This window comes from Theropithecus gelada, chromosome 7a (genome assembly GCF_003255815.1).
Source record: "Theropithecus gelada isolate Dixy chromosome 7a, Tgel_1.0, whole genome shotgun sequence".
Classification (NCBI taxonomy): Eukaryota; Metazoa; Chordata; class Mammalia; order Primates; family Cercopithecidae; genus Theropithecus; species Theropithecus gelada.
The window spans coordinates 16113222-16139569 of NC_037674.1; the positions used below are offsets into that span (position 1 = coordinate 16113222).

General features: G+C 53.5%; 3 protein-coding genes across 3 annotated transcripts in view; 2 read left to right on the plus strand and 1 right to left on the minus strand.

Annotated features, from left to right (window-relative positions):
* Positions 1–6694: 6694 nt before the first annotated feature.
* Positions 6695–11753, plus strand: GCHFR (GTP cyclohydrolase I feedback regulator). Its single transcript, XM_025390004.1, has 3 exons — positions 6695–7545; positions 9418–9512; positions 11106–11753. The coding sequence occupies exons 1-3, from the start codon at positions 7510–7512 to the stop codon at positions 11227–11229; spliced, it is 255 nt and encodes an 84-aa protein (XP_025245789.1). The 5' UTR covers positions 6695–7509; the 3' UTR covers positions 11230–11753.
* Positions 11745–26348, minus strand: part of DNAJC17 (DnaJ heat shock protein family (Hsp40) member C17) — a 45238-nt gene continuing 30634 nt past the window's right edge. The window contains exons 2-11 of the mRNA XM_025390003.1: positions 25123–25192; positions 24728–24786; positions 24406–24493; positions 20433–20518; positions 20091–20187; positions 19455–19498; positions 18936–19013; positions 18268–18348; positions 17639–17749; positions 11745–11929 (exon numbers count right to left, since the gene is read on the minus strand). Coding sequence (XP_025245788.1) covers positions 11807–11929; positions 17639–17749; positions 18268–18348; positions 18936–19013; positions 19455–19498; positions 20091–20187; positions 20433–20518; positions 24406–24493; positions 24728–24786; positions 25123–25192 — 837 coding nt within the window. The 3' untranslated portion in view covers positions 11745–11806. The remainder of the gene's footprint in view (positions 11930–17638; positions 17750–18267; positions 18349–18935; positions 19014–19454; positions 19499–20090; positions 20188–20432; positions 20519–24405; positions 24494–24727; positions 24787–25122; positions 25193–26348) is intronic.
* Positions 12664–16369, plus strand: C7AH15orf62 (chromosome 7a C15orf62 homolog). The gene has a single exon (XM_025390002.1). It carries the CDS (start codon positions 14441–14443, stop codon positions 14966–14968), a length of 528 nt encoding a protein of 175 aa, XP_025245787.1. The 5' UTR covers positions 12664–14440; the 3' UTR covers positions 14969–16369.

Sequence of the window (26348 nt, forward strand, 5' to 3'; positions counted from 1 at the left end):
GTAATCCCAGCTACTCGGGAGGCTGAGCAGGAGAATCACTTGAACCCGGGAGGCGGAGGTTGCAGTGAGCCAAGATGTTGCCACTGTACTCCAGCTTGGGCGACAGAGTGAGGCCTCCTCTCAAAATAAAAACAACAACAAAAACATATATATAATTTTGGAGGAAATAAAAATTCATTTTCTCTGGAAACCTTCCCAGACCACCACCTTGGTGAAATTAAGCTTTTCACCCTGCTTTGCTCCTGTGGCTCCATGGCTCCACTGCCTCCATTATCCTTTTTTTTTTTTTTTTTTTTTAAGACAGAGTTTTGCTCTTTCGTCCAAGCTGGAGTACAGTGGAGTGACCTCGGCTCACTGCAACCTCCGCCCCCGCTCCTGGGTTCAAGGGATTCTCCTGCCTCAGCCTCCTGAGTAGCTGGAATTACAGGCGTGCACACACCTGGCTACTTTTTGTATTTTCAGTAGAGACCGGATTTCTATATGTTGGTCAGGCTGGTCTCGAACTCCTGACCTCAAGTAATCTGCTCGCCTCAGTCTCCCAAAGTGCTGGGATTACAGGCGTGAGCCACTGCGCCAGGCCCATTATACTCTGTTCTGTGATAATTCGCTTTCTAGTCTGTCTACACCACTGCACTACCCACTCTTCCAGGACGGGGTTCATTCCTGATTCATCCCAGGTCCCCTGTGCCTGGCACAGCTCTAATGCAATAGCATCCATAAAAGCTGAATGCAGGAAGGAAGAAAAGGCATGACCGACAGCACACCCTGCCATTTTGACAGTGTGTTCTCAGCTGTGGCAGAAAGCTCAGTGGCAGAAGAACAATTTCTTCTCTCTCTACCAGGGGAGGAAGCTCTGCGAGATAAACAGATTGTGATGAGAGGCTAGGCCAAATGGGCAGACCAAGCAGGGGAATTCATTTCCCCCTGGATATTAAAGATGTTATCTGGCAGGCGCGTGTCTGCCAGGGCAATCAGCAGTGTGGCGGGTGGTTCTGGACAGAGCTCTTTATCTTGTGCTGCATCTGCAGACCAGCTTCGCAAATGTAATAAAGGCCTGGCTGCCTGAGATATGCATTGCCCACCTTCCCACCCCCTCCACAGCCCAGCCGGAGAAGAGAGCAGACCAGACCCCAAACTCTCGTCCTGCCCTCTGCCCAGAACATCTGCCTCATCTACCTGGCTCTTCCAAGAGAGGTGACAAGTCAAATGCCTTGAGATGGTGGCCTTACCCTTGTGTATAAAGTTTAAGGTTCTTGATGCCTTAAAAAATAATACTTTTTTTAGGCCGGGCATGGTAGCTCACACCTGTAATCCTAGCACTTTGGGACGCCGAGTTAGGTGGATCATGAGGTCAGGAGTTCAAGACCAGCCTGGCCAATATGGTGAAACCCCATCTCTACTAAAAAATACAAAAATTGACTGGGTGCGGTGGCTCACACCTGCAATCCCAGCACTTTGGAAGGCCAAGGTAGGTGGATCACGAGATCAGGAATTTGAGACCAGCCTGGCCAACATGGTGAAACCCTGTCTCTTCTAAAAATACAAAAAATAAATTAGCCAGGTATGCCATGATCTCAGCTCACTGCAACCTCCGCCTTCCAGGCTCAAACTATCCTCCCACCTCAGCCTCCTGAGCAGGTGGGACTACAGGCACATGCCGCCATGCCCAGCTAATTTTAAAAATTTTTTGTAGAAACAGGGTCTCCCTGTATTCCCCAGGCTGGTCTTAAACTCCTGGGCTCGGGCATTCCCCCTGCCTCGGCCTCCCAAAATGCTGGGATTACAGGCATGAGCCACCATGCCCAGCCCTTTTAGAAATATATATATATGTATATATGTGTGTGTGTGTGTGTGTGTGTGTATAGGGTGCGTCATAGGTAAGTATCATTCACACCAACTTGCAAGCCCAACAGTAGTGGGATTGTTGACATCTTCACTAACACTTGATATTTACAGATTTTAACATTTTTATTTTTTTTATTTATTTTATTTTTTGCCAACCTGTAAAGCACTAACTCACTGCAGATTTAAAATGTAGCTTAGGCTGGGCATGGTGGCTCATGCCTGTAATCCCAGTACTTTGGGAGGTGGAGGCAGGAGGATTGTTTGAGGCCAAGAGTTGGAGATCAGCCTGGGCAACACAGTTAGACTGTCTCTACAAAAAATTAAAAAAATAAAAAAATAACTGGGGATGGTAGCATGTGGGAGGTGAGGTGGGAGGATGCCTCAAGTCCGGGAGCTCAAGGTTACAGTGAGCTTTGATCACACCACTGCACTCCAGCCTGGGTGACAGAGCAAGACCCTGTCTCTAAAAAAAAAAAAAAAAAAAAAGTGGTGGGGCGCGGTCTCTCACACCTGTAATCCCAGCACTTTAGGAGGCCAAGGCGGGCCTCCTGAAACCATCCTGGCTAACATGGTGAAACCCCGTCTCTACTAAAAAAAGTACAAAAAAAATTAGCCGGGCGTGGTGCAGGCGCCTGTAGTCCCAGCTACTCGGGAGGCTGAGGCAGGAGAATGGCGTGAACCCGGGAGGCGAAGCTTACAGTGAGCCGAGATTGGGCCACTGCACTCTAGCCTGGGCGACAGAGCGAGACTCCTCAAAAAAAAAAAAAAAAAAAAGAAAAGAAAAAAACAAAACTAATTTAGTCTTCTGCCTCCTGGTGTTGCTTCTGTGCTTGTTTAGTTGGATCTGGTACTGTTACCGCAACATGACCGCAATTCTTTTTTTTTTTTTTTCAGATGGAGTCTCACTCTGTTGCCCAGGCTAGAGTGCAGTGGTGTGATCTGGGCTCACTGCAACCTCCACCTCTAGGGTTCAAGCGATTCTTATGCCTTAGCCTCCCAAATAGCTGGCACTACAGGTACATGCCACCATGCCCAGCAAATTTTTCTGATTTTATTTTTTTCAGACGGAGTCTTGCTCTGTTGCCCAGGCTGGAGTGTAGCAGCTCGATCTTGGCTCACTGAAATCTCCACCTCCCAGGTTCAAGCGATTCTCCTGCCTCAGCCTCCCGAGTAGCTGGGACTATAGGCGCCCGCCACCACGCCCAGCTAATTTTTTGTATTTTTAATAGAAACAGGGTTTCGCTGGGCAGAGACCAGCTGCCCAGGCTGGTCTGAACTCCTGACCTCAAGTGATCTACCCACTTCAGCCTCCCAAAGTGCTGGGATTACAGGCATGCGTCACCATGCCTAGCCAACTTTTTGTATTTTTAGTAGAGTCAGGGCTTCATCATGTTTGCCAGGGTGGTCTCTAACTCCCAGCCTCAGGTATTCTACATGCCTTAGACTCCCAAAGTGCTGAGATTACAGGCGGGGGCCACTGCGTTGGCCCTCAATTCTTTCAGGAAGCCCCAAAACCTGTGAAATGAACCATCCTCCCAGCTGTGCTTGCTTACAGAAACAAAGGCCAGGTGCCAATAATCAGGAACCAGCCACAAGATGAACTGAACTCAGCAGTGCTGCCTTGACCTGAATTACTGCTTCACTGTTATACTAAAATCTCCACCCAGTGCGGAGAAGTGTACCCAGGTAAGCACAAACAGTACCAGGTGCAAAAAGAATCTACACACTCCAGCTGCTCCTGGAAGAATCCATCCAGGAATCCCTACCCTAGTCTTCACCTATCTGCCCAGAAAGCCCTTAAGATCCCCCTTTACCCAATGTCCAGGAGGTGCTTTGAGCAGAAGCTCCTCTTTTCCATTCCTTGACCAGTGAACGTTTCTGCTCTGCTTTACTGAACCCGGTTCCATTCTATTGGCGAGAACTGCACTGGGTGGGTCAAGTGACCCTCCCTTGAGGGCGGTAACAGTACCTGCTTTGTGAAGCAGCAGCTGCAGAGATTCTGGTGCTTGCCATGGCCATGGAAGCTCAAGGAAGAAGACTGAGAACAACGATCATATTTATTTGAAGGTGGTGTGGCAGGATAGTTCTGTAGCACAGTTTAAGAGGCGTATACCACCTGGTAAACTGATGAGAGCCTATTGTGAATAACAGGGTTTGTCAGTGAGGCAGATCAGATTCAGATTTGACGGGCAGCCAATCAATGAAACAGACATACCTGCACAGCTGGTAATGGAGGATGAATACACAATTGATGTGTTTCTGCAGGAGACAGGTGTCTACTAAAAGAGGAACCTACTACTTTACTCCAAACCTCTGTTCTTACAGACCAAGATTATATCCTCAATTAGAAAACTGCAATTTGGTTTCACTACATCCTGACCAATACAGTATAGTTCTATTTCATTTTCACCTTCTCCTTTCCTTTGTTGTACATACGGTAACGGGTGTGTGTGTACCAGCATATTGCATTTGTGTTTTTGTTTGCTTTTTGTAAAATGGCCAAAGGTGTGTTCTGATTACTGCTTCAGAACAAGTGGAGATGAGATTTCTGGGTGACAGAGCGAGACTCTTCAAAAAAAAAAAAAAAAAAAGAATAAAAAAAGGACATCAAGTGGAGATGGGACTGGGAAAATACTGGTTCTGTGAAAATACCCCCTTTCTCCATTCGTAGCATGCTCATTCAGCTCTTATCTTTTTTTTCATATATTTTAGACGGAATCTTGCTCTGTTGCTCAGGCTGGAGTGCAGTGGTGTAATCTTGGCCCACTGCAGCCTCCGCCTGCCAGGTTCAAGCAGGACTACAGGCATGTGCTACCACATTTGGCTTTTTTTTTTTTTTTTTTTTTTTACAGAGTCTCACTCGGTCACCTAGGCCAAAGTGCAGTGGTGTGATCTCAGCTCACTGCAACCTCTGCCTCCTGGGTTCAAGTGATTCTCCTGCCTCAGCCTCCCAAGTAGCTGCGACTACAGGTGTGTGCCACCACACCCAGCTAATTTTTGTATTTTTGGTAGAGACAGGGGTTTCACCATGTTGGCCAAGCTGGTCTCGAACTCCTGACTTCAAGTGACCCACCCGCCTTGGCCTCCCAAAGTGCTGGGATTACAGACATGAGCCACTGCACCCCACTCAGTTCTTATCTCTATATTCCAGTAAGTTATATTTTGCTCTGTTTTAACTAAAAAATGACAACATAAAAATCCTTCCATACTTCATTCAACTGAAGAATTTTAATGTTTTTCATTTATCATTGTAAAAACCAAGGACAATTGTATAACTTAAAAAAAACCTTCTAATCAATGGATGATTTTTGTACATAGCTTTCACATGTAGGGTAATCTGTCTTTAAGTAGGGATAGATTACTTAAAAATAAACCAAATCATGCCTCACTGCAACCTTGACTTTCTGGGTTCAAGCAATCCTCCCAGCTTGGCCTCCCAAAGTGCTGACATTACAGGCGTGAGCCACTGTGTCTACAAAGTTTTGTGGTTTAGATAAATTTGGTTAAAATGAAAAAAAGTAAAATTTAATTTGTATTTCCTGGATTTCTAATAATGATATACTGGGCATCATGTTATATGTTTATTGGTCATTTCTATTTCCTCTTTTGGGAAGGGCCTATTCAAGTCAGTTACCCCTGTTTTTTCCATTGTTCATCTTTTTCTCACTGAGTTGTAGGAGCTCCTGGGCATCAATCTTTTGTCAGTTTTGTTGTTGTTGTTTGTTTTTTGAGACGGAGTCTGGCTCTGTCGCCCAGGCTGGAGTGCAGTGGCCGGATCTTAGCTCATTGCAAGCTCCGCCTCCCGGGTTCACGACATTCTCCTGCCTCAGCCTCCAGAGTAGCTGAGACCACAGGCGCCCTCCACCACGCCCGGCTAATTTTTTGTATTTTTAGTAGAGATGGGGTTTCACTGTGTTAGCCAGGATGTTCTGGATCTCCTAACCTCGTGATCCGCCCGCCTCGGCCTCCCAAAGTGCTGGGGTTACGGGCGTGAGCCACTGCGCCCTCCCGGTCCTTTTGTCAGTTTTAACACATCCTTTGTTAAGATAAAACACATCCTGTGTTTTATCTCTCTGGCTAACTTATTAGGTCAGTGAGTAAGAGGGCAGGGGTAGGAACTACAGAATAATAAATTAGACCAGTTAAGGAACGTTTAGGATTACAACTTCCTACTTCTCTTATAGCTCTCTCCACGTCTGTCAAAGTGTTGGAAGCTCAGCATCCCCTATAAATGCTTCTCTTAAAAAGTGAAGATTTTTACCCTCCCATAGGAGGGAAGGCTACAGACAGGCTGTTTTTGTTTTGCTTTATTTTCTAGAAAACCAATCACAGGCCAGGTGCGGTGGTTCACGCCTGTAATCCAAGCCCTTTGGGAGGGCGAGGCGGGTGGATCACCTGAGGTCGGGGGTTGCCACGAGCCTGACCAACATGGAGAAACCCCGTCTCTACTAAAAATACAAAATTAACCAGGCGTCGTGACGCATGCCTGTAATCCTACCTACTCAGGAGGCTGAGGCAGGAGAATCGCTTGAACCGGGAGGCGGAGGTAGCGGTGAGCCGAGATGGCGCCACTGCACTCCAGCCTGGGCAATAAGAGCGAAACTCCATTTCAAAACAAACAAACAAACAAACAAACAAAAAAACACCAATCACAAGGCAGATAAAGAATGATGAGTTGTCAGATTTTGATACCTGCGAATGAGGGGCGTGGACGCACGATTGGGAACTCGCAGCCGCTTATTGGTGACTGGTGCGGGGGAAGTTGTCTCATTTGCCCCAGGTGTTGCCCAGTGACCTCCGGCACGTGCGCCGCGTCTGTCCAGCTGCGCGGGAAGCTCAGTGGAGGGAGGGCCAGGTTCCATCCATTCAGTCCCTCCATACCTGGCATCCAGCCAAGCGCGCGGTTCCTTTACAGACTTTCCTGCAGGTCCACAGAAATGCAAGGATCCGCCGCTGTGCTGGAATCAGAGTCTGGGGGGGGAATGAGCAGTGCACCCGGGATGGTATTTTAGTTGTTGTCTTCAGGGCTAGCCCCGAGCCTCGTGCCCCGGCCTCCTCAGCCCTTACGGAATCTCCGGAGCGCGTGTCTTGACGAAGGGAAGTGGGGCCCCGCTGAAGCTGTCGAGGTGTCTCTGAGGGGGGTGGGCTGGGGCCTGGAGAAGCCTCCATTTGCTCTGGGCTCTGCCTGGCAGGGACTTTGGAACCTGGCCTGCAGAGTTGCAAGAAGCGGGCGCGGGGGCAACGCGCGCGGGGAAGCAGGAAGATCACAGGCTGCAAAGAAAACAGCACTGAGCGTCCTGGAGGACGCTGGAGCTTCAGGATAGTGTCCTTTCAGACCGTGGGATCGTCCCCTCCTCCCCGCACTCCACCTTCCCGCAACTGGACCACTCGGCGGAAGCTTCAGGTGGGCCCCGGGGTCCAAGTCCGCCGCCGGGAGGGCGGGGACGGGCCCCGAACCGCGGACTGCAGGGCGCGTCACGGCAGCTGCTCCTGATTGGCGGCCACGGCGGCCATGGGCGGGGCGCCCCGGGATTGGCGCCGCCTGTGGCCGGAGCCAGAGTAACTGGACTCCCAGCTGTGCGTCGCAGTCCCGACGCGAGGAAGGCTGGAGTCGGCGCCCAGCCTAGAGCCACCAAGTGGGAGCCAGGCCGGGACGCGCGCACCATGCCCTACCTGCTCATCAGCACCCAGATCCGCATGGTGAGTACCGGCCGCCCGGCGACTTGGAGCCAGGACCAGGCCCTAGGGAGCTGCGACCGCGCCTTCATGCCTCTCTCCTGGGCTGCACCCACCGGGGGCTGGACCGGGAACCCGCCCAGACACGCCCCTTTGGCGGGGGAGAGGGAGTGGAGAAGCTGGTTCAGCCTGGCTCCCGGGACTCAGCGAGCTCTGGCCGGCCCGGAGCCTTTATTGCCGCGAAAGGGCCCCGGTACGTGCGTCCCGGCAACAGGGCCACCTCCGGGCGCTTCCGGCTCCTGTCCTACCTGTCGGCGGGAGGGACCCAGGGAGCCCCGGCTTCACGCGCAGCACCCAGTGCCCTGCACAGAGCCGCTCCGCAGGGGGAAAAAGGGGGAATAACCTGAGGGAAAGAAGTTTGGAAAAGATAAGGACGTGCCAAGGCGTTAAAACCCCTGTGCCAAGTCCTTGACCCATAAACAGCAACTAGCTGCACCCTTAGGCGCTTCCAGGAAGGGCTATCCCTGAAGCTTTAGGAAAGGAAGAAAAGAAAGAACCCCCCTGCTTGGGAAAAAAGGAAGGCGAGAAGGGGCCGTGCAGTTGGAGGTGGGAACACCATGAATTCGAAGTCATGTTCCTTTCTCTGGGCGCAGTTTCCTTATCTGTAAAAAGGTTCTGATTGCCCCTCAGGAGTCTCCTTTTAGCTTCAGAAAGATACGACTCTGCCCCCAGATGGGCAGCAAGGTGCTCCTCTGCCCCTGCCCACTACGGGTACACAACCCCCTTGGTGGGTTCACCACGCAACAGGAGAGCTCTTGCAGAGCGCTGGGCAGCGGTTTGTGAAGCAGCCATCTGCGCAGCTGTCAAAATGTGGATTCCTGGGTCCCTTCCCAGATCTCCCAAAACTCTGGGGCTTGGGAATCCATACTTGGAAATAGCCTCCAGATGTGATTCTTATTTTTTAAAAGACATGTCTTTATTGATATGTAATGTGCATACCATAAATTCTTTGATTTAAAGTGTACAATTCAGTGTTTTTTTAGTGTACTCAGAGTTGTGCAACCATCACCATGATCAGTTTTAGAACATTTTTTTTTTTTTTTTGAGACGGAGTCTCGCTCTGTTGCCCAGGCTGGAGTGCAGTGGCACAATCTCAGCTCACTGCAAGCTCCCTCTCCTGGGTTCACGCCATTCTCCTGCCTCAGCCTCCCGAGAAGCTGGGACTACAGGCGCCCGCCACCATGCCTGGCTAATTTTTTTTCTATTTTTAGTAGAGATGGGGTTTCACCATGTTTGCCAAGATGGTCTCGATCTCCTGACCTCGTGATCTGCCCGCCTCGGCCTCCCAAAGTGCTGGGATTACAGGCGTGAGCCACCGCGCCTGGCTAGAACATTTCTAATACCCCAAAAGGAAACCCTGTACCTACTGGCAGAAACTCTTGATTTCCCCCAAGTCCCTCAGCCGTAGATAACCACTAATTACCTTTCTGTGGTAATGTGATCTGTGTCTGGCTTCTTTCATTTACATGTTTATTTTGTTTTTTTAAAATGGAGTCTCACTCTGTCGCCCAGGCTGGAGTGCAGTGGTGCAATCATGGCTCACTGCAGCCTCAACCTCCTCCCACTTCAACTGATCCTCCCATCTCAGCCTCCCGAGTAGCTGGGACTATAAGGCTGATCTTTAAGGGACTAGGGAGGGCCCCTACATCGCTTCTCCTGATCATTGGTGGGCTCCACCCCTTCGCAGCTTGTGCTCAGCCCCTAAGGATTCTTGCTACTCTCTGTGGCCTTTACCTGAAGCTCACTCCGGACTAGCAGGCAGGGGAGGAAGGAGACGCAAAACCTTCTACCTCCTCCTGGCAGCCAGCCAAGCAGCCACTGTGGCTTACCTTGCAGGAGGTGGGCCCCACTATGGTGGGTGATGAACAGTCGGATCCAGAGCTGATGCAGCATTTGGGGGCTTCAAAGAGAAGTGTCTTGGGAAACAACTTGTAAGTAGCAGCCTCCCTCAGTATCCTCTCCCTGCCAGCCCCTATACCTGCCTCTGCTCCCTTTACACAACCTCCAAGCCCAGGGACAGGGCCCAGCATCAGAGCCCCTGCCTGCATCCTGGGGCTCTGTTCTCCGGAGGAGTTGGTCCCATCTGTAGCCTCTCCAACATTCCCCCTCTCCTCCATGAGGCTTGCTCTGAAAGCTTTCCACATCCTTACTGGAAGCGCAGAAAACAGTCTGTTCCCTGGGTCTAGGACTCCACTAGCGGACTGTTGCTTGCCCTGCCCTCTCCTCTCTAAGCTGGACCCCATCAAGCCCAGACAGGCACAGAGAGAAAGGTTTTTGTAGTGAGGATCTGGCTGAGTCACAAAGCTAAGTCCTAGAAGCAGGGAGCCGGGAGCCTGGGTCCTACCTCCAGGGTGGCTGCTGCCTGGGGACCTGGCCATTTCCCTTGGCATCCTTCCTAATGCCTCCATGTCTAAACTGTGACCACTGCTTCCATTCTTCCTCTCACCCCTGGAGGCAGGGAGAACCCAGGCTACACAGGCTCTCTGCAAAGAGTTGCCGGAGTGCGTCCCAGTTCAAAGAGGGGAAAGAGAAGGAGGGCTGATCCCAGCCCCTGGGTCAAGGCTGGGGGAAAGAAGCCAGCCCCCTCCCTTTGCCATGAGGCACCTGCCTCTCCATGTCCAGCTTGGGGCTTGAGCCCTTTGTCTGCTTCATGGTCCTTCGGCATCAATTAAACCTGAAAGGACCCCAGCATTATCCATGCTAGGGAGTGGCACACAGAGCCAGGCGTTACTGGGGCTCAGCCTTGTTGCTTCAGAACTGCAGGACAGCCAGGGCAGTGAGGGGCCTGGAGGCTTATTTTGTTTTGTTTTGAGACGGAGTCTCGCTCTGTCGCCTAGGCTGGAGTGCAGTGGCCGGATCTCAGCTCACTGCAAGCTCCGCCTCCTGGATTCACGCCATTCTCCTGCCTCACCCTCCCGAGCAGCTGGGACTACAGGTGCCCGCCACCTCGTCTGGCTAGTTTTTTTTGTATTTTTTAGTAGAGACGGGGTTTCACCGTGTTAGCCAGGATGGTCTCGATCTCCTGACCTCGTGATCTGCCCGACTCGGCCTCCCAAAGTGCTGGGATTACAGGCGTGAGCCACCGCGCCCGGCCTGTTTTGTTTTTTTGAAATGGAGTCTCACTCTGTCACCCAGGCTGGAGTGCAGTGGTGCAATCATGGCTCACTGCAGCCTCAACCTCCTCCCACTTGGAGGCCTGGGTGGGGAGCAAGCCCAGGGAGGGGAGGCAGCAGGGCTGTGGTCAGACTAACACGGTCTACCATCTGGGACGCTGGGGAACCTGCTTAACCCCTGTTTTCTCATGTATCAATGGCCACAACAGTGGCACCTTCACTAGCTTGTTGGGAATAAATGAGATAGCTCGTGAAGTACCTAGAAGGGGAGGAGGCAGGGGGCATGCACTTACCCAGCCAGCAAGTGTGAGTCACTACAAGAGTGGCCAGGCCGCCTGCCGCAGACACTAGCTTTGGACCAGGAGCTTGCTGTGTGCCCCTCCTCACCCCACCCATTCTGTCTCTTTGCAGTTATGAATACTACGTCAATGACCCTCCCCGCATAGTCCTGGACAAGCTGGAACGCAGGGGCTTCCGTGTGCTGAGCATGACGGGGGTGGGTCAGACGCTGGTGTGGTGCCTGCACAAGGAGTGACCTTCTCACGCTGATTTGCAGCCGGGGCGCCCCTGTGGAGGGGCTGCTGTGGGCCCTGAACTCCAAGCTCCTGCCTCACTGACCACCTTGCCCCTCTCTTCCCAAATCGTCACTGCCATGGGCCCAGCCCCAACAGGCAGTGAATGGCCTTCTCTGAAACCTTGCCTCAAGCAGTGGGAGAGGGCAGTGCCCGGTGCTCCCAGCTGCCCTCCTGCTTCGGGCCTGGGCCAAGGGCCTTGGGCAGGCCATGTTCCTTGGGCAGCTGCCCCGGGCCGGAGCTGGGCACCCCAGGGGCCCTGGTGCGTGGCTCCTGCATAGCTAGCCCAAGCCAATAAAGGGCAGTGATGAGTGGCTGCGCCTGTGCTCTGCTTGTGCACGGACTCTGGGACTCTCACCATGCAGAGTGTTTCCCTAGGGGTTTGCCCACTTCCTGGGAGGGGCACCAGGCCTGGGTGGAACCCTCTGCCGCAGAGCCCAGCACCCTATACCTATGCATGGAATAGAACTAAAGTCTTAAAAAAAAATTTATTGGTGACGTTGAAGAAAAGGGCTGAGGGATGGGTGGCTGGAGCCAGGGCTACGTGGGCGGCCCCTCCTGGTCCTCCTGCTGCATCCTTGCGATCAGCTGTTGCCGCTCAGCCGCCTGGCGCATGCGCATCATGACGAGACTCTCATAGTCCCTCTCTGACAGTACTGAGCCCTGTTGGACAGAGCAGGGATGGAGAAGGGTCAGGGACGGCAGGGCACAGCCCCACAGACTCCAGACTCCGAGGATGGTGCCGAGGCAGAGCTGTGGTCTAAGAGTCTCAGAGGGAGGAAAGCAGAGGAAGGGAAGGAACCTGGAGCATCCTTCTGGAATCCTGGCTTACCTGTGTCCCCCAGAACAAGTCACCTATGGCCTCCAGGCCGGCTTCTACCCAGCCAGCTCCCCCTCCCTTTCCCTAGGCCCCGTCAGCTCTGGTCCATCTGTTTTCCAGGAATCACCTGTGGGCCCTCTAGCTAGGCCCTCGTCTCCTTCATTTCCTCTGGGCCCTTTATCCTTCACCCCTTTCCCTCTACCCCATGGCTTCTGCCTCTTAGGTTCCCAAGGAAGGGAAGTTGAGGTGCAGGGATGCACCTGGCTCTGCTGGGCACTGACCCCAGCTCTGTCCATGCCCGGTGCCCTGTGGTCTGGCTCCTGCTGAGGATGCAGAAGGGAGCCCTACCCGAGACAGCCTGGAATGCCCCGCCCTCGAAGGGGAGAAGGGCAAGCATGAGGCCAGCGTGCCTCTAAAACTACACACCAGGGCTCCTGGAGGGCAGGGCCCATGGCTCAAAGCTTTTATGAACTTGCCAGCACAGTGCAGGAGATTAAGGAATGCTGTATTTACATAATCAAAAGAATAATAAACAACCGTCTGAACGGGCCAAGGCTGTAGGGTGGAGAAGCAGCTCTACAGTGGGGCCTAGGCTGCCAACCCACACCCTGATAAGGTCTGAGGTGGGAATTAAACCTTTTCCTCCCTCAGTGCTGCTTAGGCTGTGTGATGATCATGTGGTCCCAACAGCTTCTCAGAGAAGTGTGAAGCCCACCTGAGATGGCAAAGAAGTGAGCTAGGCCAGGGATTGCAGGATGCAGTGGCCTGCCCATAGCAGAGAGCTGTGGGGCCCTGATCCGCGGTACCCTACATGGGGATGCTCTCACGGAACAAGGCAGGAGGAAAATGTGGTGGTCAGTGACCCGGGGAATAGGAAGGGAGCGGCTGGGATTGAGATGCCAGGCCCGGGCCAGCAGGTTTGGAGTAAGGGGTGTAGAGAAACAGGAAGTGTTACTCAGCCTGGGTTCCCCTGCTCCTCCTGATAGCTGCACCTCTCCCCTCTCCCCTCTGCCCGGCTGCAGCAGTCCCAGCTAGGCCGGACTGTTCAGTGTGGCCCAGAGCACGGCTGACAATTCACAGCAGCCTCCCTGGCCCAGCTTCCCGCAAGAGAAGGAGGACCCTAGAGGAGGCCAGATAGCCAGAGGGGAAGGGCTGGAGCACGGCCAGGCAGCAGGCAGCATGGCCCGGCCCTCAACTGCCGCTCTCCTGGCAGGAGCCTACGAGGGTAAAACAAGGGAGGACAAGGAAATAGCAGCCAGGCTGATGGCAGGCCAAGAGAAGGCCACGTCTCCCGTCCCCAGGTTAATGCTGCTCTGCCAAGAAAACTTGGAGCCACCCTTGGCGGGCCCCCAGCCCAACCCTAGGCAGCAGAGCCCGTCCGTCACACGCATGGGGCTGTTCCCCGTTAACACACCCTCTGCCTCCTTCCCTGATCCCGCAGGTTCTGCTCATGAGGGCCTGACAGCAGGGCTGAGTCACCCACACCAGCCACAGGTCTCTTCCTTCCCCAACAATCGTTCCACACGCCTGCCTTTCAATTAACTCCCACCCGCCCTGAACTCCTCCTACCCAGACACTGTGGGCCGGGAGTCAGGCGCACCTGCCGGGGCCCACGGTGGTGGGGCTGTGATGAGAAAGGAAGCCGCGTGGTGACACATAAAGCAGGGCTGCCCCCACATGAGTCCCCAGAGGAATTTTAAGCTCCCCATTGCCCTGGGGTGTTGGTCCCAGCTGCCCCATCCCTGCACCCGGATGCTGCAATTACCCAAGAGCATGAAACCTGGCTTCCCACCTGACTGAGTCAGCTGAGAACAAAAACACATCTCCACCGCCACAAACAGCCAAGCCACTAATCAGAGTCCGGGAGCCACTGGCAGAGAGGGCACGGCCCCACACTGCCCCAGAGACGCATAGGAGCCAGGCAAACACCAGGGCGAGTGAGCTCGGGCCATCTGCCGCCTGCCTGTGGAAGGAGCGCTCGCCAGCCTCACCTGGCCCGAGAAGGTCCATCTCTGCCTCCGCTGGGGCTGCCCTCATTCTGACTCCAGTAAGTGCTGCTGCTTCCACCTGGGGTTTTTCCACTGCCCTATTCAGTAACCCGGCCACTCCTGTCCCTGTGGGAAACTCCTGCTGCCAGGAACTCCCAGCTGTGTGCTCTCCTGGACAAAAAAGTTCCTTCTTCCTGAGCCCTCCACTCACCATCCAAGATGTGGTCAAAGGTCTGTGCTGAGCGGAAATCCCAAGGCCTCTGCTCCTAGGGCAGCCTCCCCAGCTGCTGGCACTCACTGCCCCAGCAGGGACCGCATGCAACCTGGCTGCTCCTGAACACCTGTCTGCGGGCTCCCCTGGGCCCCATGGAGACCTGGCGGAAAGGCTCCTTCCGCAACGCCTCCTTCTTCAAGCGGCTGAGCCTGGGGCGGCCACGGCGGCTCCGGCGACAGGGCAGTGTGCTTAGCCAGGCCAGCACAGCGGGTGGGGACCACGAGGAGTATAGCAACCGAGAAGTCATCCGGGAGCTACGAGGGAGGCCAGATGGCCGGCGCCTGCCACTGTGGGGGGACGAGCAGCCCCGGGCCACCCTGCTGGCCCCACCCAAGCCCCCACGCCTCTACCGAGAGAGCTCAAGCTGCCCCAACATCCTGGAGCCCCCACCTGCCTACACAGCAGCCTACTCTGCCGCCCTGCCATCGGCGCTCTCCCTGTCGAGCGCCCTCCACCAGCGCTCAGAGAAGGGCCTTGTGGACACTCCCTGCTTCCAGAGGACACCTGCCCCAGACCTCAGTGATCCCTTCCTCTCCTTCAAAGTGGACCTGGGGATTTCACTTCTTGAGGAAGTTCTGCAGATGCTAAGGGAGCAGTTTCCCAGCGAGCCCAGCTTCTGAATGGGGTGAGGGTGGGCAAAGCCGGGGTGACTGGAAGAGCCAGAGGCTGGGGATTAAGGAAAGGGCAGGGACAGGACTCCAGGCCCATCGCTGGAGGGTTCAGGCAGGCAGAGCTCCTCCATCCTGGGGGAGGATTCCAGGATAGGAATCCAGGGCTCTGCCTGCTCTCTGGGTCCTGAAGCGTCCTCCCAGGCACCCCAGAGTGGAGGGACAGAGGCAAGCTGGAAATGTTGAGGAGGGGGGCCCCTTCCTGGCAGGACCCCTGAAGAAAGCTGGCTATTCTGGGAAAGGGAGGCTATGTGTGGCAACCACAGGAACCAGGTAGAGACTGGCAGAGCCAGAAGGTGGCACGGGGTCAGATCAGGGAGTGGGAGGACACAGACTGGGCAGAAGAGATGAGTGCCCTGTGCCAGCCTCTTTGGAAGCCAGCGTCAACAGAGAGAGGTCACAGGACAAGCCTGGGTAAAAGCAGTCCAACCCTGGCGGAAGAGGAAAGTGGGAAGGCCCAGGAAGAAAGGGGAGACAGGCCTGACCCTGTCTAATCTGGTGGCCACTCACTGCATGACACCGAATTGAAATTAAATAACAATTCAGTTCCTCACTTGCACCATTATTCCAGATTCCACATTCCAAACGGCTGGTGGCCACACATGATTAATGGCTGCCACACTGGTTGGTGCAGAATGGACGCAAACATCGCTGCACAAAGTTCTACTGGACAGCGCTGGCTAGACCGTGGCCTGGAGCCACCAGCAAAGCGGAGACGCATACAGGGGCTGGCCACATAGGAAGAGATAGGTAGAGATAGAGTGTAACTTAGGAAAAGACTAGGCAAATCCTTAGCAGAAATGAGGATGTGGTTCAGTCTGCCAACACAGCTACCTGGAGCAATCCCTGGTGAAGGCAGCTCTAGAGAATGCCAGCCAAAGGCATGCGCACGGCTTACAAAGGGGTGCTTTGGGGAATTCCCAGAATTATTAGTGTGGGAGCCCTGGCAGATTTCCTTCCTTGAAGAGAGGAGAACTGGATCCAGGGATGGGCATTCAACGGCGAAGCAGCACAGCTGGTCTCCAGACCTGTCTCCCAGGGTTAGGGAGTTCTGCCGCCTGAACCCTCTGACGATGTGCCTGCCAACCAGGCCAAGCCCACCGGGTCAAAGCCACAGCACAGGCTGCACTATGGCCCCACCCCATGGCCTCACCAGAACACAGAAACCAGAGCCCAGCAGCACTGGTGGGGCCGTGTGTTGGTGGCCCCCAGGCCTCACTAAGAGTAGCAAAGGGGAGAGGAAGCTCTGACACTCACCATTTCTATAACCCAAATCGGCGGCCTCCCTCTCTCCTCTTGTGTATAGGCACCGAGCTGTGGCTACAGCAGAGAATGAATAAACTTCTAACACAATCTATGGAGTGTTATCTGGGGCTGTGAAATGCTGGGACTTGAAGGTGGGAATGAGGTCTCTAAAGCAGGGCCCTGAGTCAGGCCCAGGCCAGTTTGTTTCCCTCCATCCAGGATCTGGGACATACTTGCAGAAAGCTGCTTTCCAGTCACCCCCGTCAAGTGGAGGGGCAGGCAGGGCAGCAGGCTGGCGTGGGTAAGGTAATGAGCAGCCTCCTGCCAGCCTGCCGAGGGGCTGTGGACACACCAGCCAGGCCCTAGGCCACTGCAGAGAAGGGGAGAACCAGGTTGCTAGATCTTGCCCCCAAAGCAATCTGTTCAACCAAGGTGGGGACAGGTGTGGCCAGGAGCCCCAAAGCCCCAACCTTTGTATCCAGGCCAAAAGCCACCAGGGCCATGGTTGTGGGTCGGAGGTTACACACAAGCTGGAAGGTCTACGCTTCACCTCAGGCAGGGCACCCAGACTCTGGGCAGGCAGCACTCTGTGTCAGCAGGGTAGCCAAGGTTACTTTTCTTTTTTGAGATGGAGTCTCGCTCCGTTGCCCAGGCTGGAGTGCAGTGGCGCGATCTCGGCTCACTGCAAGCTCCGCCTCCCAGGTTAAAGCAATTCTCCTGCCTCAGCCTCCTGAGTAGCTGGGATTACAGATGTGCACCAACATGCCCAGCTGATTTTTGTGTTTTTGTAGAGATGGGGTTTCACTATGTTGGTCAGGCTGGTCTTGAACTCCCGACCTCAGGTGATCCGCCCCCCTTGGCCTCCCAAAGTGCTGGGATTACAGGCGTGAGCCACTGCACCCAGCCTGCCAGGGTTACTTCTAAGAGGAGACATTGCCTCTTGACAGTCGGTCCCTGTCTGGGGCAGCCAGGGACATACCTGGAAAATTGAAGTGCTGGGAAGGAAGTGGCTGCCCTAGTCACCTGCCCCTTCTCTGCAGCACTGGGTCGTCTAAGCTCCAAATGCTTCACACACCACAACCAAGCAACCTGAGGGTCAGGAAGATCCCTTTGGTGAGAAGGAGAGTCCCAACAGGAGACCAGATACGGAGAGAAAGCAAGGTCTAAGAATACAGTGTGGGTGGGGCCTCTTTGGCCCTCAGAGAGGAAAAGGGGTCAAGGTGAAATCATAGCCCCTTTTGCCTGGGTTGGTGGACCTGCCAAGCTCACTCTAGGACCCAAGACCTGAATTTGGGAGGAAAGAGCCTGAGAGGAGCCCAGGTAGGAGGAAGAGCTCTGAGACCTGAGTGTCCAGCCGGGCGAGGCCTGACTCCTCACCTTTGACAGTCCTGAGTAGCTGCGGCCCACGGCACCCTGGGGCTGTCCCTCCAACCAGGAAATCTTCAGAGGGTTATCCACCAGGCCAACTTCATTCTGGACAGCCAGCTCCTGCCAAACACAGCATCTAGTCCTGTCCCATCCATCGAGTCAGCTATAAAGAGGCTGTCTCTACCCCCAGTGAGAACAAAACCAGCGTTCTAGCCCTCTAAGCAGAGATGCCAACCTCAGCAGTCTTCAAGTGACGGGCGTTAACACTTTGGCCTTTCCTGCGGGAGAGGGGGTTGGGGGGAGCTTTCTGATGTGGGGAGGTGAGGAGCACAAAGGGTGAAAAGGCAGTGCCGGGGCTCACAGCCCCGAGGGGTGCAGGTGGAGGGTGTGAAGCCACCAGCAGGGAGCAGAGTCAAGTCTGTGCTCTCCTTTCTCCCCAGAGCACCCCCCATCTATCCCTTTACACATGGTGCCTCTATTTCCAGGAGTCAGGGGCCCCTGGGAGGAGCCTTGGCTCTAAGCTGGCCCGGAGATTCCCCAGGAGTGTGGACCACCTAACTCAGAGGGCCCACAGAATTGGGTCCCTGCCCCAGAATGACAGGGCCACGAGGGCCCCCCAAGCCTCATGCAGCACTCACCGCCGCCTTGACAGTTGCAAACTCCACCACAGCAGTGCCTGGCTTCTTACTGGAAAGCACCAGGTTGAGAACCTCGCCATACTGTGGGGACAAAGGGGTCCTAATGAGCATGACTTGGCCTTCAGGATGGCCCAGGTCATGCCAGAGACAAGCCTGGGCTACCTTGAAGTCCATGGGGCTTTTTCAGTTGGGAGATAACTTCTTGCCCCACCTGCTTATCTTAGTGAAGTGAGATCAGAGATAGGAAAGACATTTTTTTCTAGGAACACACAGCAGCAAAGGAATGATGAGCAAAGCCCTGGTGACTTCGACTGACATATTTCACGCACAGCGTCCTTGCTGGTTGAACGTGGTGAAAAGTTTTTGTGCCCGATACCCACCTCATCCCTCCCAACCCACTCAGCCAAGCTCTTTGCTTCTAAGGGTAAGGGTTAGACTGAGGTAGCAAAGGACGGAGGGCTGGAAGGGAGCACATGGCCACACAAGTGAAAGGAGGGCTGTAGCCTGGGGAGAAGTCTTTAGGTCATCCCATGGTCTACAAGACAGGAAAAAAAAAAAAAGCAGGTAGATATGTTAAGGGAAGTTCAGGCATTGAGAGCAGAGGCCTAGGGTGTGGGCTGAGATGTGGACTGAGACGATAGGAAAGACTGGACGTCAACAGGGCAGACCTTTTGCAAAAGCCGTAGGAGGACGTCTTTGGAGTAGCCACTTTTTGACTCATCCTCCTTCTTGCACTTCCATTTTAGCTGAAAAGACAGACTCATGAAACACCGATTCTTGGCTGAACAGTACCTCACCCCACGACAGCTTGACAGTCTGAGCAGACATCCTCCCACCCTCCAAGTCTCCAAGGCTCCTGCAATCTAGGGAGTGCCAGCAGAAACATTTTCCCCGTGGGAGCTTGTAGGCAGGATGGCCTGCTCACCCCAGGGACGCTTCCCGCCCAGGAAGACCCTCTCCTGAGAGGGCTTCTAGGGAATGCTCTGCCCTGTGATCAGGGCTAAAAGCAGCCTTTCGTGGCAAGCTCTGGTCTCCAGGCGGCTGGAACATGGAGGGAGGTGGTAATGGTGCTGGCTCCACGCAGATCCAGTGGCCCCACCAGAAACCCTCAAGCCACAGGAAGCATGTATTCCTGCTGAGAGGAGGTGGTGAGTGTGAGGCGGCCCACAGACCCTGCCCAGGCTCACCTTTAGTTTGGGGGTTCCTTGGCCTTCAGTATTTTCTGCCTTTCCTAGAAATATTGGGAAAAGAAGAAAAGTAGAATATGTCAGAGTCTCCCAAAGGAGATGCAGCCCAGAGCCAGAAGGGACTGGAAAGGGTCACTCCTGACCAAGGGGTGCCCAATACCTGCCCAGCTCTAGTGAAGGCCTGGTGGGGAAAGTAGATGCCCATCCCCAGAAAAGCTGCCACCCCAGGGTGGTCTACCCAGCTGCCTCCTGAAGGCCACCTGTCAGCACTCTCTGAATGGAGAGCTAGGAACACCTTCTAGGGGCAGGAGGCAGAGAGACAGACCATGAGGTTCTACGGAAACAAGGTGTCCCAGAGTCCCTCCCTGTGGTGATCTGCCCCAAAACAGGGCCAGCTCTGCTTGGGACTAAGACAAATGTGGCCAGGAGATCTCAGGCAGAGTAAAAAGCAAATAGGCCCCAGAGAACTGAGAGGAAGAGGGGATCTGCATGTGTCAGAGTAAGGTACCATGGGGTGACCCCAGGGTCCTAGCAGGTAGAAGCCTCCACAGCAGCTCCACCGAGCAGCCAGCATGGCCACTCTGAGCAGTCTGGAGCTGCCTTGGAGGGGAGATAGGCGGGGTGATGGACCTGCACCTCTCAACCTGTGGTCATGCTCCTGGCGTATCTGCTCCCGGATCAGCCTCTGCTGTTCCTCCAGCTGCCGGGAACCCTCTTCTCTCAGGCGTTCGATCTGCAGAGCAGGGGGTGGGGGTGACAATTCTGTGCAGGTCCAATTCCAGGCTGGCTCACCTTGTAAAAAGTCCCTGGGAGCTTCCACCTGCAAGCTAGGGCTCAGCAACCTGTGGGTGGGACAGAGCACCCAGCTCCCACTGAAGGTGCAAAGAGCATGCCCTCTCCAGCCATGGCGACCACCAAGTTCATCCTCCCCGCCTCCTCCTGCAGGTGGCCCTCTGGCCAGTGTGCCTGAGTGCTCACCTCTTGCTCTAGTGTCCTGGTGCTCCGGCTCTCCTCTTCCTCCTCACTCTCCTGGGCCTGGGCCTGCCGCTCCCGGGCCTCCAGGTCTAGGCACAAGGGTTGAATGACCAAACTGCTGGTCTGTTCAGTTTCCACGTGGCCTCGGCCCACCTCAGCTCTGGCTGCCTCCCCAAAGTCTCAATCACGATGAGACCATACAGTAACTCTGCCCCCTCCCTCCATGCCCAAGCCCCCGAGTCAATTTCCATTGAGAAAAATCACAGCACAGAAGTATGGGGTGTAGCAGAGTGGCCAGGGGTCTGGAAGAGTTAAAAACAGCTCACACTGACCAAGCTGGTTCTCTCTAGTGAACAGGGTGTAGGTGGTGCTTATGTCAGCAGCCCAGGGCCATGTGTCAGCCCAGGGCCATGTGTCAGGGGTACCAATCGGCAGAGCTGTTGGGTTTGATTCCTGTGGTTTGGCACTACAGCTTGACCTCTGGCCTTGCTTTGGCTTTGATTCTTTTCACACACTGAGCTCAAGTTCTCACTGTCCCCTTTAGCTCCCACCTCAGCTCACATTTACCAAGCCTCACTGTGGACCTGGCTACAGGGATGGGCAGAGCGTTAGGGCATCACCCCGGGTCCCAGACTATGTGAGCTCATTACCTTCCAAGGGAAACCTGCTTGCAACCATATGCCAGGCCAGTTGCTGTGAGAAACCCTTCTCTTAGGCCAGGGAAGTTTGTGCACTTTACTTACTTAGAATCTCCTTTTCTCTCTCTCTTTTTTTTTTTTTTGAGATGGAGTCTCCCAGCACTTGCTTTTTTTTTTAATAGAGAAATGGATATTGGGATGCTATATGCACACATTAAAATATACAGATGTTGAAGAGCAAGAGGAAAAGGAGAAAACTTAAGTAAAGAATGCCTGGACTGGGCCAGGCACAGTGGCTCACACCTGTAATCATAGCACTTTGGAAGGCCGAGGGGGGTGGATCACCTGAGGTCAGGAGTTCAAGACCGGCCTAGCCAATGTGGCAAAACCCTGTCTCTACTAAAAATACAAAAATTAGCTGGGTGCGGTGGAACGCAATTTAGTCCCAGCTACTCGGGAGGTTAAGGTAGGAGAATCGCTTGAACTCAGGAGGCAGAGGTTGAAGTGAGCCGAGATTGTGCCACTGCACTCCAGCCTGGGCAACAAGAGCGAAACTCCATTTCAAAAAAAAAAAAAAAAAGGCTGGGTGCCGTGGTTCACGCCTGTAATCCCAGCACTTTGGGAGGCCAAGGTGGGCGGATCACGAGGTCAGCAGATCGAGACCATCCTGGTTAACATGGTGAAACCCCATGTCTACTAAAAATACAAAAAATTAGCTAGGCGTGGTGGCGGGCATCTGTAGTCCCAGCTACTCGGGAGACTGAGGCAGGAGAATGATATGAACCTGGGAGGCGGAGCTTGCAGTGAGCCGAGATTGTGCCACTGCACTCCAGCCTGGGCCACAGAGGGAGACTGTCTCAAAAATAAAAAATAAAAAAAAGTGCTTGGACCATGCTGCTATAACCAGTGATGTTTTTTTAAGTGAGAAAAAAAAAAAAATGCTTGTACCAATCTTATTGGGTTGATGAAAATGTTCCAAATCTGGGCCGGGCACGGTGGCTCAAGCCTGTAATCCCAGCACTTTGGGAGGCCGAGGCGGGTGTATCACGAGGTCAGGAGATCGAGACTATCCTGGCTAACATGGTGAAACCCCGTCTCTACTAAAAATACAAAAAATTAGCCGGGCACGGTGGCGGGCGCCTGTAGTCCCAGCTACTTGGGAGGCTGAGGCGGGAGAATGGCGTGAACCCGGGAGGCGGAGCTTGCAGTGAGCCGAGATCACGCCACTGCACTCCAGCCTGGGAGACACAGTGAGACTCCGTCTCAAAAAAAAAAAAAAAAAAAAAAGAAAATGTTCCAAATCTGATTTATAGTCAGAGTTGCATCATTTGGTAAATTTACGAAAAATCATTGAAGTGTACACTTGAAACGGGTTGATGTTATGATATACAAAGAATACCTCAATAAAGCTATTAGAGAAGAGAAAGCCTGGACCTCTTTGAATCCTTCTGAGGGAGCTTCTCAAAGTGAAAACTCTGGGTAGGAATTGGGTTTAGAACAAATTAAAAGACCCAGCCAGGCACAGTGGCTTGCACCTGTAGTCCCAGGTACTCAGGAGGCTGAGGCAGAAGAACTGCTTGAGCCCAGGAGTTTGAGGCTGCAGTGAGCCATGATGGTGCCACCCTAGCCTGGGTGACAGTACAAAACCCCGTTTCTCTATTAAAAAATAAAAAAAAAAAAGATTCAGCCAGAAATGGTGAATACAAGCACCAGTTTTTTGTTTGTGTGTTTGTTTGTTTGTTTGTTTTTTGAGATGGAGTCTTGCTCTGTTGCTCAGGCTACAGTGCAGCAGCGTGATCTCGGCTCACTGCAACCTCTGCCTCCCGGGTACAAAGCAATTCTCTGCCTCAGCTTCTCGAGTAGCTGGGATTACAGGCGCCTGCCACCACACCCGGCTAAATTTTGTTTTTTTAGTAGAGAAGGAGTTTTACCATCTTGGCCAGGCTGGTCTTGAACTCCTGACCTAGTGATCCACCTCTCGTGATCCACCTCAGCCTCCCAAAGTGCTGCGATTACAGGTGTGAGCCACCGCACCCGGCCACAAGCACCAATTTTACTCACCCTGGATAAGTTTAAATCCCAGCTCCAGCAAGCTCTTAAACTTTTGGTGCCTTAGCTCCTTTGCCTATAAAAAATGGCTTCAGAGGCCAGGTGCGGCAGTGCACAGTTGTAATCCCAGCACTTTGGGAGGCTGAGGTGGATAGTTTGAGGCCAAGAGTTTAAGACCAGCCTTGGCCGGGCGCGGTGGCTCAAGCCTGTAATCCCAGCACTTTGGGAGGCCGAGACGGGCGGATCACGAGGTCAGGAGATCGAGACCATCCTGGCTAATACGGTGAAACCCCGTCTCTACTAAAAATACAAAAAACTAGCCGGGCGACGTGGCGGGCGCCTGTAGTCCCAGCTACTGGGGAGGCTGAGGCAGGAGAATGGCGTAAACCTGGGAGGCGGAGCTTGCAGTGAGCTGAGATCCGGCCACTGCACTCCAGCCTGGGCGACAGAGCAAGACTCCGTCTCAAAAAAAAAAAAAAAAAAAAAAAGACCAGCCTGGCCAACATTGTGAAACTCCATCTCCACAAAAATTGAACAAAATTAGCTGGGCATGGTGGTACACGTCTGTAGTCCCACTACTCGAGAGGCTGAGGAACCAGAATCACTTGAACCCAGGGGGTGGGGGTTGCAGTGAGCTGAGATCGTGCCACTGCTCTCCAGCCTAGGTGACAGGGTAAGACCCTGTCTCAAAAAACCGTGTTGTTTTTTTTTTTTTTTTTTGAGACGGAGTCTCGCTCTGTCCCCCAGGCTGGAGTGCGGTGGCGCGATCTCGGCTCACTGCAAGCTCCGCCTTCCGGGTTCACGCCATTCTCCTGCCTCAGCCTCCCGAGTAGCTGGGACTACAGGCGCCCGCCACGGCGCCCAGCTAATTTTTTTTGTATTTTTTAAGTAGAGCCGGGGTTTCACCGTGATAGCCAGATTGGTCTTCATCTCCTGACCTTGTGATCCACCCGCCTCGGCCTCCCAAAGTGCTAGGATTACAGGCGTGAGCCACTGTGCCCGGCCCCAAAAAACCATGTTTTTAAAAAAGGTTTAGTACCCACACTTCCTTGTACAGTTATGACAATTAAAGGGACAATAAGGCATTTGTCACATGCTTAGCTAATATTAAACCTCATTATTATTCCTAAGAGTGTCTTTAGGAACCAACCTCTAAGAGCAGCATTTTGCCCAGAGCCTGAGCCAAAAGGCTTTGAGATGAGTTGCTGGAAGTGAAGCTTCAAGTGAGGGAGATGAATGAAAATGGCCGCAGGAAACCACAGGCCACCGAGCACTATGATGGCACCTACCAAGCTTCACTTTCTTCCTTTTCTCATCTAGTTTCTGGGTCCTCTCTGCTGCCTGCTTCTTGGCTTTCCTGACCTTGTCATATGCAGCCTGGCAGGAGAAAGGGGCACAGGGCAGAGGGTCAGCCGGAGAGTAAAGACAGAGCCCCAGCAATCTGCCTGGCCCCTAGCCCAAGGGCCATCAGAGTGGCAGCCTGGTGACTGGGTCTCCTGGGCTGAGACAGCAAGGACTGTGCCACATGGCAAAGGGCAGAGGACTGAGGTGGAGGGGCAGCAGTAGTCTCTAATCAAGGGGGACGATTCCGATGAAGGAGGCTATGCTTACCCTTGCTGCAGCATCAGTCAGCACCTCCAAGGCCTGAGAAAGCTGGTGGAAGAGTTCAGCTAAACATAAGGATCAAAAAGAGAGAGAAGAAAAATAAAGTTAAGACTTTGTGATGGTGTGCTCCCTCAAAAAAACAAACAAACAAAAAACACTTAAAAAAAGCCACAGGATGGGAGAAAAGCCGACATCAGCAGATGACAGACCAATAAGGAGGGGTGAGCACCTCAGCAACTGACCAGACACCCCTAACATGAAGGGAAGCCCTGGGACCCACGGCCCGGAGCCAGGCTGTGTGTAAGTACACCCCACAGCACTCACGTGCAGAGCGTACATCAGGAAAGGCACAAGGCCTGGGTGAGTGGCTCTTTCTCCCCATGCCCTCAGAAGAGTCTCACCTGCTCTTGGATTATCTGGATTTTTGTCTGGGTGGCAGGAGAGGGCCTTCTGCCTATATGCCTTCTTTACCTGGAAGAGTCAGACACAAGACACTGTCATTCCCTCTCATCCCAGGGACAAACAGGAAAACCTTGCTCAATGGGTAAGGGGAATCCCACACACACCTAAAAGAGAAGCTGCTGGCGCCCACTTCCTAGCCCCAGGGAGGCTTGCAATGAAGGAGGCCAAGGCCATGGAGGGAGCGAGCCACTGTCGCCCAGCCTAGGAGCTGGGCCCACTTCCTGCCAAGTGCTCAGTCTCACCACTGCAGATGTCCACGGGCTGCTGGAACAGGCAGGAGCACAGTACCCTGCTTTCTCTACAGCCACTCGCAGACAGATACTCTACACATTCTTGGTGGGCCTATAAACTGGGGCAACCTATCTGGAGGAAAATTCAGCCATCAAAATCTAAAATGTTCTTTCCCTTTAACCCAGTCCTAGGAATCTGGACTTGTAGAAGTACAGCAAAATAAGTATACAAGGATGCTTTCTGTAACACTGTTGATACCAGCCAGCCAAGATCCCCATCAACAGGGAGACTCATTTAAAAGATGATGATTGGCCGGGCACGGTGGCTCACGCCCATAATCCCAGCACTTTGGGAGGCTGAGGTGGACAGATCACCTGAGGTCAGGAGTTCGAGACCAGCCTAACTAACATAGTGAAACCCCGTCTCTACTAAAAATACAGAAATTCGCTGGGTGTACTAGCAGGCACCTGTAATCCCAGCTACTCGGGAGGCTGAGGCAGGAGAATTGCTTGAACCCAGGAGGCAGAGGTTGCAGTAAGCCGAAATCACACCACTACACTCCGGCCTGGCGACAGAGCAAGATTCTGTCTCAAATAAAATAAAAGATTATGATTGAGGCCAGGCATGGCGGCTTATGCCTGTAATCATAACACTTTGGGAGGCCGAGGCGGGTGGGTCACTTGAGGTCAGGAGTTGGAGACCAGCCTGGCCAACATGGCGAAACCTGGTCTCTACTAAAAATACAAAAATTAGCTGGGTGTGATGGCATATTCGCCTGTAATTCCAGCTACTTGGGAGGCTGAGGCATGAGAATAGCTTGATTCATGGGGGAGGCAGAGGCTGCAGTGAACCAAGATTGTGCCACTGCACTCCAGCCTGGGTGACACAGCGAGACTCCATCTCAAAAAAAAAAAAAAAAAAAAAAAAAAAAAAA

Coding starts and splice junctions, on each gene's coding strand:
- GCHFR (XM_025390004.1), top strand. CDS start 7,510: ATGCCCTACCTGCTCATCAGCACCCAGATCCGCATG. Junction 7,546..9,417: donor TCAGCACCCAGATCCGCATG/GTGAGTACCGGC, acceptor CTTACCTTGCAG/GAGGTGGGCCCCACTATGGT. Junction 9,513..11,105: donor AGTGTCTTGGGAAACAACTT/GTAAGTAGCAGC, acceptor GTCTCTTTGCAG/TTATGAATACTACGTCAATG.
- C7AH15orf62 (XM_025390002.1), top strand. CDS start 14,441: ATGGAGACCTGGCGGAAAGGCTCCTTCCGCAACGCCTCCTTCTTCAAG.